The sequence below is a fragment of the Dermacentor silvarum genome, chromosome 8 (genome assembly GCF_013339745.2).
Source record: "Dermacentor silvarum isolate Dsil-2018 chromosome 8, BIME_Dsil_1.4, whole genome shotgun sequence".
In the NCBI taxonomy this organism is placed as follows: domain Eukaryota; kingdom Metazoa; phylum Arthropoda; class Arachnida; order Ixodida; family Ixodidae; genus Dermacentor; species Dermacentor silvarum.
This window is the reverse complement of record NC_051161.1, coordinates 127215714-127229168: the sequence shown is the minus strand read 5'-3', so window position 1 is coordinate 127229168 and position 13455 is coordinate 127215714. Positions and strand designations below refer to the sequence as shown.

Genomic DNA, 13455 nt, shown 5'->3' with positions numbered 1-13455 from the left:
ATTGGACAGTTGAAAGTATCGCAGTGGAACTGTCGCTCTATCTTCTCAGCTTTAACAGATTTGCTTTACCTAGATCATCTGCTTAATCCAGAAGTTATACTTCTGGAAACTTGGCTGTCACCAGAGAAAGAATTTCATTTGAAAGGTTTTCGTTCGTTCCGATTAGATCGTAACCCGCGAGGCGGAGGACTATTGATACTTGTTCCAAATAAAATTTGTCATAAGGCAAACCTTTCTTTTAAAATCATAGACTCCAACTGCGAAATTTTGGCAAAAGACTTATGTCTCCCAGGGTATCAAGCATTTTCAATTATTAATACCTATTTACCCACCGGTGTGCAAAGTAGGCGTCAACTTGATCGGGCTGTGGCTGCTTGTAAAAAATAAATTTTGTTCGCAGTAGATTTTAATTCGCATCTCGTGTCGTGGGGTCTAAAAACAGATTTGTGTGGTAAGCGACTATGGGAATGGGCTATTGAAAGTAACCTTTCATGTCAGAACACCGGACATGTGACATTTGTTAGAGGCCACTTTCGGTCAGTGTTAGATTTAACATTTTGTAGTGCTGGCCTCAATGTTTCATCGTGGTTAACGGTTGACTCAGCAACCAACAGTGATCATCTTCCTGTGTCATTTGAAATCATCTGTCCAATAACATCTTTAGAATGCCAAGCGTGCACGTTTGTCAACAACAATAAATTTAGGACTATCTCACTTGCAGCCGTTTCGAAAGTTGCCAATGCCAATGACAAGGAAATCGCTTCACCGAATGGTTCGGTTCTAGAGCGTTCCCGGAAGCAAGTTGAATTAGTCATCCCTTCGGCCAAACACACCGCTTGTCATTGGTGGAATTTGTGTACACGTGAATATAGAGAAAGAAAAGTCGCTTGGAAAACACTCCTCCATAATCAATGCCCGACAAATTGGAAGAATTATCAGTTTCACTCTGGTGTATTGAAGCGTACTGTCAACTGAGCCAAAGATGCATATGATATTAGGCATTACGATTATCTACCAAAATCTAAAAACAAGCGTGCTCTGTTCGCATTTCTTCCCGCTAGAAAGGTGCTACCAACTCCATTAAACTCCATCGTTTTGACCCCGCAAGAAATGAGCTCCTCTCGAGAAGCGATTGCCAAAGGTTTAGAAAATCGATTTTCAGATCAGCTTCCGGCTATTCATTAGGCTTTAGACTCTTCCGATAGGTTCACGTTCGTGCTTGCCGAATGCAGCCCCTGGCCCGGACGGAATTGCAAATGCAATGCTAAAGATAGTGTTACAGGAATCGCCGAACATTCTTTTAGATCTGGTAAATTATTCGATTAAAAACGCTTGGATTCCTTTGCAGTGGAAGCTTGCCAAAGTAGTAATGATACTTAAGAAACAATGGCGAGTGCATACACGGGAGAACATCAGGCCTATTGCGCTTACGTCAAATGTAGTAAAATAAATTGAGAGGCTTATTCACCTTCGTATCATGAAATTTGTAAACGATAATTCAATTCTTAGTTCAAGTCAGACTGGTTTCAGGGCCGGCTGCTCCATCTGGCATGCCCACGTCGGCTTAGAAAGCCGCATACAACTTGCTCGGCGTCATAAGCAATACGCTGCCTTAGTGACGCTCGATATCGCTAAAGCATATGATACCGTGGAACACACTGTTTTGATGAATCGGCTAACGTCTAGTGGTGTTCCTGGGTATATAGTAGCGTGGATTCATTCATTTTAAGTGAAGGAGAATTCTATTGCTACAAAAGTGGCTTTTCGTCTTCTAGGTGCAAACAAACGAGAGGAGTACCGCATCAGTCCTTTCCCCGGCGCTTTTTAATATTCCCATGAGCCCAATTCCCCTTCATAAAAAAGTCACAACTTATGTTTATACAGATAATATTGCGTTTTTCGCATCTGCAAACGACATTCACACGTTATATCAACGACTGCAAACTTACCTTTGTGCCCTGGAGAGCTGGTTAGATGTTAACCAGTTTTTACTTAATGCCAGCAAATGTGCCATTCTCGTTTTTCCGATACGTAACCGAGTGCACATCTCACACTCTTACCACCTTCAAGGCATACCACAGATAGAGTCTGTTAAGTACCTTGCAATAACCTATGACGCCTCTCTCAACTGGCGGCCACACATAGATCATGCGACTGGAAAAGGTACCCGTGCACTTGACATTTTGCGTAGGCTGAGCAGTCGTCGAATAGGATTGAGAAGAGATACACTTCTAATGATATATCGTATGTGCGTTCGCCCTGTATTAGAATTTGGTTGCGCACTCTTCTCTAGAGCTCTAACTTACAATTCCCGCCATTTGATCCTCTTAGAAAGAGAAGCATTACGTTTGTACCTAGGGCTTCCTAAATTTCTTGCAAGTTCTGTTCTTTATCTCGAAACCCGTCTCCCCCCTCTTTCGTGCAGGTTCCGTCTTTTGACAGTGCAGACGTTCTTGAGAATTTATGAATCACCGCTGCGACGTTTTCAAACAATATTCATTTCCCCGCCTGACTGGTTTTTTCGTGTAAACTGGCCGCGTTCACATCGCACAAATGATTTCCAGCAGAACGTACGGACACGGACAGAAAGGGACGACGACACACGCTGGACTAGCAACTTAATGTTTATTCTTGGTTTCGAACACCTTTTAAAGCAGAACACAGTCAATGCTTCCTTTTTGTCATGCCGGTTATCCTCTCTTATAGAGCGAAATATCGTCTTTGGGCAAGTAGCTTTTTCTCTTTTTCGGTTATTAGTATCGATGGTGTACTCAAGCATTATTGTCCGCTTCTGTCAATGGCCATGGCTTCTAAGATTTCGCGCGTCAGGTTATCTTTACTTTTTTTTCTGAACCCTTGATGTCGTAAAATTGTATGGTGCAATGGTGCTGGCGATGATGAAAAGCGAGATGCCTAGCAGAGATTACTTCTAAAGATACTGCATGCTCTCTTGTCCTGTCATTGACATACCTGTCTGTTTGTCCTATATATCTTCGGCCACATGATAAAGGTATATCATATATCACCCCTGTCTTGCAGGTAGTGTACTTCTTCTGGTTGTTGATTGTGCACTGCTTATGCTTCGTCGAGTGGCTCAATGTCGGACAGCTCGCCGTTAGAGTCGCTTTCTTCAGTGTCATTTTCACCCAATTGGATGACGATGGATTGGATGGGGTCACTGTCAGACGCGTCAAGTCTAAACTTTGCCTCCAGGTTCATCACGTACTGAATGTTCTTCCTGCAGTCTTCCACCGTTACGTGCTTAATCTTCTCCCTCAAGGTGTCTTCGACCGTGGTCAGCTTGAAGTCTCTGTTGTCCTCAGCGACGCCAATTTTAGCCTTTGCTCACACGAGCTCAATTGGATTAAATTCACACTTGTACGGCGGGAGCCTGAGCGCAATGCTACCGGCCCTTTCAGCTGCTTTGCCTACGATGTAGCTCCGAAAGCGTGACTTAACAGATGCCACCAACTCAAGCAGCTGCTGGTTCACCATCCTATCACTTTATTCGATGTTCTTGCTTTTGAGCCACTCCTGTATTTTTCCTTCTTCCTGGGCGTTGTCGGTAATTTCTCTCCTCGCCAGGCATGATAAGGTGCATTGTCCATAACAACGACGCTGCCAGCTGGCAACTTCCGCAGAACGTCATGAAACCATCCGTCGAAGCGATTGATGTTCATCTCTTCGTGGTAGTCGCTTGTTTTTTGGCCTCGGAATACATTGAAGCAGCCGTCGACGAAGCCATTCTCGCTGCCGATGTGCGTCACGATCAGGTGCTGGCTTTTCCCAGAAGGTTGTTTCAGACTCCTCGACAGGTCATTTGCTCGAGCGTACAGACATCCGCGCATCTGCACCCCGGTGTCTGTCCACACGATCAACCGAGTGTGTCAGCCGTCACCCATGTCTCGTCCAAGAAGATGTTTCGACCTTCCGCCCGGTAGCGCTCCACGTCATAAAGTAGCGATTCCGCCATTCGACGATGTTATCCCGGTCGATAACCAGCGAGTTCCGACTCCTCTTCTCGTTCTTGAAGCCGATCCCAGCCAGCAGGCGACGCACGAGTCCACCGCTTCAGTGATGGGAGATCCATACGCTTCGAGAACTCATTCGTTATCTTCTCGACCATCGGTATCTCGTTGCGGCGAAAGAAGTCGTGAACACATGACCACAGCGGGCACAACACGAAGCTGTCAAACTTCGTGCTGCGTATTCTCTTCTCCGGATTCCGTGGGCACTTTCGCGAGGGCCCTGGTGCCGTCGATCTTGCACCGTAGCAGACGACGCCCAGCGTTGTAGAAGGCACGGGGTTATTTTTCTCTCGCTTCCGGTACAGTGCCGTAGCATTCCCATCACGAGATCTCTACCAAACCAGACATCAAAATACAAAAGTCTTATTTATACCGTTAATTATGCGTTTTAGAAGCACTATGTTGTGAGCGGGACTATTTCTTTGGTGGCGGAGGCAATCAGCTGCTGCTCTTCGGTCATCTGGGTGTGGCCTCTCCTGCCTTCTTAAGTTGTACCCAGCTGTAGATATATTTGGAACGCACGAGCTGTCGCGCGAGAGCTTTGGCTTGCCTCAAGCCTATTGGCTGATTGGCTGAGGGCGCCTGTCTCTTTGTCACACGTACTCCCGACCAGCCAATCAAAAAATCAGCGGCAGACAAAATGGACATGTGCACTAGGTGTACACTTCCAGAGTGTCCCGCCCCCCTCCCCAAGCCCGCATCCATCCGGAACGTCCCTCTGCCCCATTACTGGTCGAACCATGCACTCCATCTGTTTTATTCAAGTCCAAGCCCGGTTCCGTTTCCAACACATTACCAGCCAAGAAACGATGTTTTTGCACACGATCTCGCCTCTATATACCTCCTCATGGCGCAATATATATCCCAGATGCCTCCTCCCGCAACGTCCCTTCCAGCCGACAGAACCATACAGTAAACAGGAAGCAAAATAGCGTAAAGAGCCGAAAATACGTGCACGCGATCCTCGTGCAAACGGTTTATTCTCTGCTGTTTTGCGTCCAAGGGTCTGTGTTAGCGAGAAATGTCTTGTCTTGTAATCCTTTTAGCCCAACTTCGCACCAGTCGTCGAGGCAGCTGGAGTCCGAGACCTGGTACTTCGGCGATGTCCCGCAGAACAGGTCGTAGAGAAAGTGGCAATGCTGGGGCACGCCGTGCCGGAGGGAGGATTCTCGCACCGAAATCAGACATTTGGAGCCTGCGAAGTGGAGCGGGATAATTTAGGTCAAACAGCTGTATGTTTCGAGCTGCCACACATACCGTAAAATACCGCGGAAGCGCCCAGTTTCACACAAGCGCCCAGTATTAACATTTCCAAAGCTTCAGAGTTCTGAAAATTATTAGTATGTTAAGCGCCCCAAAGCGCCAGTATGCTTCACCTCAATACTTTTCGTATGCTTCACCGCGTAACAGTGCTGGAATAAGGTGAGGCTGACTTACGGAAACCGGCATTCTGCAACGCGCCGCACTTGTTTCAATGAAACAATTGGCACCGAACTGCAAGAAACTTGGCAGCGAACATCGAAGTAGCTAGGCCTAGCTTTGCTCCGGGGGTGGCTACAGCTGCGAGTGGATCTGCGTGCGAGATCGCCAGTTCGAGGCGGCGAGATAATCAAAATTGCGACGGTGGTGGCTTCAATGAATGCCGTTTCGGACTTGTGGTTATGGCAAAAAGTCCGCTAAATCGGACGGCGAAGGTTTTTTGCGTCCGAAATTTCAGACGTTCATGTGCATGGGCTCTGTGGGGTACATGGCGGTGCCGCGAAAAGTCGGGCGTCCGGAAAATCGGACGTTGACTGTAATGCAGAGTGACAAATCGTTGGCCGCCATCTTGGTTTTACTGCTTTGATCGCACAAGCGCCCATATCCTAAATTAACCCAATTTTAAGTGAAAGTGGGGTGGGCGCTTCCGCGGTATTTTACGGTAGTTAATGGAATAGCCGATTTTGCCATTTACAACTGGCAAAACAACGACTTACAGCAATATTCCAAGTTTTATTTTTATTCGATTCTCTTACGCCCGTTGTACTGAGTGTCTCCAGTGCGACTAGATAGGAGATAACACACAAACACAGACACTCGACGTACAGCATATATACGTTAACTTTTAATTGTTTATTATGGGAACCTCAACCTGCTTTGTTTGCAAACAGGGCGAACGAATAATTGAAAGCACGTAGCGATTACAATCCAAGATCTGCATTTTCACGTGATGAACAGACACTATGGACGCTTACGCACACATCCACATCTTTCCTTAGGTGAGCTGCCTGAAAAACATTCGACGTTTCTTTTGGAAACAGAACTTCTGCAGCCCGAAAACACAGGACACAGTAAGAGACAATGCGCTAATTTAGAACCTAACATGAGATTGTATTCCTCACAGAGAGAGAGAGAGAGAGGCAAGAAAGGAAAGAAAAGGCGCGGTGAATTTGTGCGCGCACGTGAGCGTGATGCTGAGGCGGACCGTTTACAGAGGTATCTTGTGCCTTGTACCCGCATTAGACAATGAAACACAGCATTCTCAATTTTGTTTTTCCTCCATGGTTCTTAAATATCGTTACCTGACCAATAAAGCCAGATAATTTTATGTCCGTGGTGTGTAGGTATATGTGCATTGCTATGTCTAGCATGTTTGCTCCGTACTAAGTTGTTTAAAAATGTACTAGCCACAACAAGGTCGGAACTCTCCTGTAAGTGACAATACTTAGCACTTTCGCCTGAAGCGGACACAGGGCTTTCCTTCACTTTTTTTAATAAACGTTTGTCTTCGTACTCTCACTTCACTTAGGTAAGGAGCGGCTTGGGTGATTCAATATCACCACATTGGTGAAATGGAGTGAACACCAGCGGTCACATAACCAGTCAATGCATACCTACAATTACCTAGCTCTTTCGCATCTCTTACTATACTTGTACTACAGCCACTGATGTTTCCTCTTTGTGCAGGTCACGAGGGTGACCTGCACAAAGAGGAAACATCAGTGGCTCCAGCAACAACTGGTGCGGTGGGCCCGGGAGACAGCAAGAGCCGCAGGAGCCCTGGACTGAGGGCACCTCCCAACACAAGCAGGAAGACGCCTGCTTGTTTTTTTTTTCTCTTAATAAATGTTTTTCCTCCTCCTCCTCCTCCTCCTCCTCCTCCTTCTCTTTGTGCAGAGCAGACGCGTCATGTGACGTAGAAGGTGATACACAGCACAAAGGGAAATTTCTATTTCCTGTAGAAACAACCATCTTTCATGAGAAGCAGGTTAGGGCTCCTTAAGCCTAATTCTATAGAGCTGATCAGTGCATACTCACTTCGCTGGTCCTTCATGAACTTGCAGTGGGCACAGTCCACGTACAGCAGGTCGTACTTTGCCACACTTGAAGCTACGCGAAAGGAGGCAGAAAACAAACATAAAACGGACAGCTGTCGCACATTCATCCCCCCCCCCCCCCCCCCACTCCCGCTTACTATTAGGTATCTTTCGGACGCCCTGCAAGGCTGAATGTTGGCAAAGCCAAGCTTGCTTGTACAGGAGATAACATACCGATGAAAGTGCGCTCTATCAAGTGGAGACATGCCTCGTTCGGAAACAAAATAAACAAAGTGAAGGCATTCCTAATTGAAGCAAGCTACTTAGGAGATGAAAATTAGTTGAACTGGTCTGAAGACACACAGAAGTGTCTTTTCACAGTGGAGCTGTTTAAGCTTTTCGTTTCCACTTCGCAAAAACTCGCCTAGCGAAGACGTCAATGCGCGTTGCCCAGCAACCATCAGCCACAGCTGCGCCTCGCTTTTCCTAGGTCGGGCAACGCTCCTCCGCCGCCGTGCCAGCGATGACGCCACTACGCATTGCATAGCCCAGCTTGCAATGCGCAGCTTGTAATGCATTGTAATGCTTGCAGCTTGCATGGTGCAATGCCGACACAGTGTTCCACCAGACCCGCTCCGTCAATGCGGCCCCCTAGAAATCACTAGCCAAGCTTCGCGCAGCCATGTCATTGCTTCACGCCGCAATTCTTGCTTTGCTTAGTCATGAAAACACTTTGTGAAGTTTGTCCATGACGTCACACTGATTATTAGGATCATGTCGCCGCGACGGTGACACACACAACTCTCGTAGACTTCGCACTGAGGAAATGTAACATGGGACGGCCGAAGAAGTACAAGACTCCCAAAGAAGAAGCCGCTCAGCTGGAAGCTTGTCATGCCGCCAGCTGAGAACGAATGCGGCGGTTGCGTGCTAATCCGGAGCTGGGTCTGACCTGGAAAGGCTCGACCTCACTTGGAGAGTGAGGCTCGTTCGATCGAGAGAAGTAAAAAAAAAAATAGCGAAGCTTGCACTAAGTTGTGCAAGGCTGGAGAAACAGCGGAGCTGGTGATCACCTAGCTTCTTCCAGTAGCTTAGCATGACCCAAAAACTGCTTAGTAGTGTGGGTAACCGAACGGAACAGGAAAATATTGTTACGAGCATAGTAGTACTTAGCATTTCATAGCAAAACTTAGTCATGCCTAGAAAAACCTTAGCCAAGCCGAGGGAAACTTAGCCGAGCCTAGCAAACCTTAGCCGAACCTATCAAATCTTAGCCAAGCTAAGCAAAACTGGAAGAAGCTAGGCGATCACCAGCTCCGCTATTTCTCCAGCCTTGCACAACGTGGTGCAAGCTGCGCAAATTTTTTAAAGGATTGTTGCTGGCAGTTTTCATGGCGTTATAGGTGGCAAGTATTGACAGTAAAAGGTAACATCGCTTGGTGGCTCGAAGCAAGCTACATGATCGCCTCTAACTTTAGACACACGGTGCGGTTGGGGATATATTTGAGGGCATGCCCGGAGATTCTGTTATAAAGAAGAGACGTGGTCAGAATAAGGATAGATGGTGGTAGATACCTTGAATACCTGATACCACTAGGGAGAGTAACGCCAATGAAAGCGAGTGATAGCAAAGCATATCGTTGCGCTGACGGCGTATCCGAAGCTGGTGCGATAAGCAGCGCCACCAGGGGGCGTCGCAGACGTCGCAACTCGGTGGTGCGCGAGATGAAACCGAAGGAAAACCACCGGCGTTTGCGCGCACCCACTGAAATGATTAGATATTTTAGCCGGAAGTTTAGACTCCGTTCCGCTCAGGCCAGTGTATGCAGCATGGTGTGGTATGCACACAGCCGCTCGGCAGGAATGCTGATGCGTGTTCGCACAACGCTGGTGCCAGCAGCGGAAGCCATAACACTGCCCTGCGCAGACTGAGCCAATTGAGCGTGCCGTGACGGTGCATTCACTTGGTTTCGTCACTTTTGCTGCCAAACGCACTGCGCGCCCTTGGAGACGTGACAATCGTCCGCGCACGGGCTGTGTATTCGCGTCGACACACCGACAGCACGACCGCGCGAAACGCACCTCTAGTTTCCGTATCCTTGCTATTGCAATAATAAAAAAAAATGTGACGTTCACGCTTCATACAGGATGTCCGAGCTAGTTAGGAAAGCTGTTAAAAAAAAGAAAGAGATCTGGTACAATATACGGTTATGAGAGCTGCTGGGTCCGGTTATCAGTCCTCTTCCTCCACAAGGATAAATGCTGTGCACTAATTGCCTTAGAATTAGAAACGTTTCACTGAACGTGTTTAAATAGTTGAATTAAGAGTATGTGATTTGATGGGAAAGCTGTTAATGCGCCCTAAAGCATAACATTCAGTCGTTTATAGCGTGTTTACATCAAACCAGTTCAGGTCTCATCTCTCATCGACTTCGGTGAGCGATGGTTTCGTTGAAACTAACAAACGAGAGCAAGTCGAAAAATAGCTCTGACTGGTCTTGCAGGGAAAGCCAATCCGCTAGCAGTTATTTTTTTTACTTTTTACCTATTATATTCAGTCCACAGACTTATTGATGAGTGTGATAACCTAAACCACCAGGTTACACGTATTACTTACCGCCATCCAGCTGAGCCTCGTACATGTTATAATTTCTCCCGTCAGAAGATTTGAATGTGAACGTCGCGTTCCTGCAAAGATGCAAGCGAAAGGCGTCAAGGTTTCAAAATCACGGCACTACATGCATATGGGGGAGAGCGCGCTTTGTAAAGTCGGTATGTGAACCTAGAATTCATTCTAGATTAACAAAACAACTTTAATGTTAAGCTCAAACTTAATTCGCAGGAAATTAACTATGAACTTGTCGGGTGACGTACACCGAACTCCTAGCCTACACGACCTTCGTGAGACCTATTTTAGACTATGCTAATACAGTATGGTTTCCGCATTCGAAGACTAACGTTAAAAAAACTAGAAACTGTCCAACGTAAGGCTGTGAGGTTTATTCACAACAAATATAAACGTACGGATTCCCCTACTAACCTGTTGGTTTCCTCTGGCCTTCAGATATTAGAAGCTAGAGCGATACAGTCCCGATTAATATTTCTTTTTCAAATTCTCCATAACACTTATAAAATTGACCAGTCCAAATATGTCGCTTATTCACAGTCACGTGAAAGCCGACATGTAAGCATCTGCATACATTGGTAGAATATTCTCACAAGGTCGACGCATTTAAACACTCATTTTTCCCATCTACAATACGAAAATGGAACCAATTCGATAGCGATATAACAAGCGCTAACACTCTGCCTGAGTTCCGCACCAAAATGGAGGCACTAACTTTAAATTGACAAACAGCATGTTTACGCAATTGAACAGGCTGACCGTCTCATCGTAAAGGATATATATATATATATATATTTTAATAACTTGGTTGCCTTTCTTTCTTTCTTTTTTGCGTGTTAATTTTTTTCGTACGCTTTCTTGTTTTTATGTTCAAATTAAGTGTATACGTACTAGTCAGTGAAACTTTTTTCCGTCATGTATGTTGCAATTGCACATTCCTAGGCATATGTATGTATATTTTTTTTCGTCTCACGTTTACTGTACTCAATATGCCCACCTGTTATGCTCTCGATCGAGAGCGGCAGTATTGTAAATAAATAAATAAATAAAAATGGCATATGGGCAATATATGACCAAATATATTATTTCTTAACTTAGCCTTGAGCTCCTTTTTTTTTCTTGTTCTTTTTCTAAACCCGTGTTATTAGACAGTAATGAAGCACGTGTTTAGAAATAAAGGCTAGGGTTTTATCGGAAGCACTTGATACATTGTTCACAGTACAGCTAGCGACGAGACTTCATACAACGTCCACCCACTGTACTTTGCGTAGCGGTGGCACCTGTGGCGAGACGTCTCTCCCTCAGCTATCATCAGAGGCAGTTATTGGGAAAAAGTCACTATATATAGGACACCGCTTTTTGTACATAAGTCATTCATCCTGTTTGCATTTAAAGAAAAGTATTTGTCGGCTATAGACGCAAATCTACTAACGTCATATCAAGTGCACGTGAATTCAGCGATACGAATTATAAACGGCAAAATAGTTTCGTCGTCTGCAAACGAACATATGGCTCGGCTACGTTCGATTTCTCAGACGCCTGCAGTCGATAAAGCGGTCCACAGCACTTTGTGCCTTCTGTAGTCGTATTTTTCGAATGAAGTGCCTTGGCTACGCAGTAGAGGTAAGCTTCTCTGAACACCGCCTTCGATATACGTAGAGTGTGTTACGGTGCAGCCTTCTCGCTTTTCACGCATTTCGCCCCCATCGAAATGCATTGTGTATAATGATATAAGACTGCGTAAACATGTATGGTTGGAGTAAGTTTCTGCTGCGGCTTTCTGAGGCCACGAAGTTCGAGACACCGAAGATGAGCCGATACGCACCTTTCCTGGCCATGACCGTAGCGGAAGCGGAACACGGCCTTTCCGTCGACCACGTCACTCATCTGTTGTCCCTCAGGCATCTGTCATCCGCTCCGAAGGCTCCTTGTTTCTCGTTTCGGTAGAGAACATACCAGGTGGCACCTCGAGACAGGCACTGCGACCAGTGGGCGCGTGCAGCCATTACAAACTACAACATTTTGCAAGTGTCTTAAGGCGTACAACTTGTCGCTATTTTGATCTGTCTTTGCCAGCTTGCGCAGCAGCACTGGTGAGAAAGAAGTGGGAGGCCCAAGCCTAAAGGTCAATCTCTCCTGTAATGAGGAAACTGTCCATCACGGGCAAGGAACAGTTCGCTTGCTCGATAATAAACGTTTACTCTCTCTCTCTAACTCTCTGTCAAGGCAAATGAAACTACGGCAACGTAAATTGTTCCTCTAGTTCATCCTCCTGCTGCGCAGCTTTACAGAGAGCGAGAGAGAAAGATTTAATGTGGGAGAAGATCCGGGAGGGCGTCCTGAACTACTATGTTCCAGCTTGCTGCTCAGTGTTGGATAAGGAGAAAAGAGGAACAAAAGGAGAAGGCGAAAGTGAAGAAGACCTTGATGATGATGATGATGATGATGATGATGGTGGTGGTGGTGGTGATGATGATGATGATGATGATGATGATGATGATGATGATGATGATGATGATGATGATGATGATGATGACGACGACGACGACGACGACGACGACAGCGAAAATAAAAGACATGAACAGTGTTCCCCATTCTACGCTGCGGAATATCCTCCACCTGCGCGTTCACTTGTACTTCACATGTTAGACCGACATGGCAATGCCAATTGCGCGGGCGCCGAGACCGGAATTGAAGCAGAAACTGAAGTCCTCCGAAAATTTTCACTGACGAGAGCGGTTTGCACGACAGAATGAGCAAAACATGGGAGCTCTACTGTGGACAGCTTCAACTGCCACCATGTTCTCGAATTCCGCTATGCTGGCGTATAGTGAGCCAGTCAAAGAGGTTGTAGTAGCCCTGCGAGCCATACAGAGCTGTCAAGAGGGCGAATTTGACAAAGTCCTTAATCGCAACCCCGGTAGCCATTCCTTATGACCCGGTGATGGTGAACGCCAATCATATAGAGCTGCAATTGACAGCATGCGTACGCTATGCGACCCGACTAGCACAATTTCAGTTGGCATACTCTAAGCGAGAACCCAACGCGAACGACAATTCTGATTGGTTGCGCGCGTGGAGCTTTATTATTAGCTTCGACGAACGTCATGCACCACTATTACCGGTCTTTGATTTTTTCATTGTGACGTGTTTTCTTGAAGACGCAACGAATGTGGGGAAATTATATCACAAAGCTTGTTTTAGAGCCTTGACGCGAAAATGTGAGAGTGAGTTATCAATTTTTTTGTGGCATTTAGTTTAAGCACGAAGCGCACGTCGCCGCAGAAAGAGGCTCATTGTAGGTTTGGGTTTCAAGGTAGCACGCCTCTTGCGAATGCCATCCGGGCGATTGTCCTAGGGTGCAAAAACCCACTGGCGTGGCTATTCGTGGCAGCAAAGCAAATCTTGCCGTCCCTAAACGCTGAACGATAAAGAGGATTGTTCGGTTTTAGGGTCCTGAATAACAGAACGGTAACGATGATCGAACCTTGCAGCGTACAGCGAC

At 46.3% G+C, this 13455-nt stretch overlaps 1 protein-coding gene across 1 annotated transcript in view; it reads right to left on the bottom strand.

Moving 5' to 3' along the window:
* The window catches only part of LOC125947352 (uncharacterized), a 36985-nt gene extending 25059 nt beyond the window's left edge, over nucleotides 1-11926 (bottom strand). Inside the window, exons 1-3 of the mRNA XM_049671888.1 lie at nucleotides 11776-11926; nucleotides 9942-10012; nucleotides 7326-7397 (exon numbers count right to left, since the gene is read on the bottom strand). Of these exons, the coding sequence (XP_049527845.1) occupies nucleotides 7326-7397; nucleotides 9942-10012; nucleotides 11776-11855 (223 nt within the window). The 5' untranslated portion in view covers nucleotides 11856-11926. The remainder of the gene's footprint in view (nucleotides 1-7325; nucleotides 7398-9941; nucleotides 10013-11775) is intronic.
* Between the last annotated feature and the right edge of the window lie 1529 nt (nucleotides 11927-13455).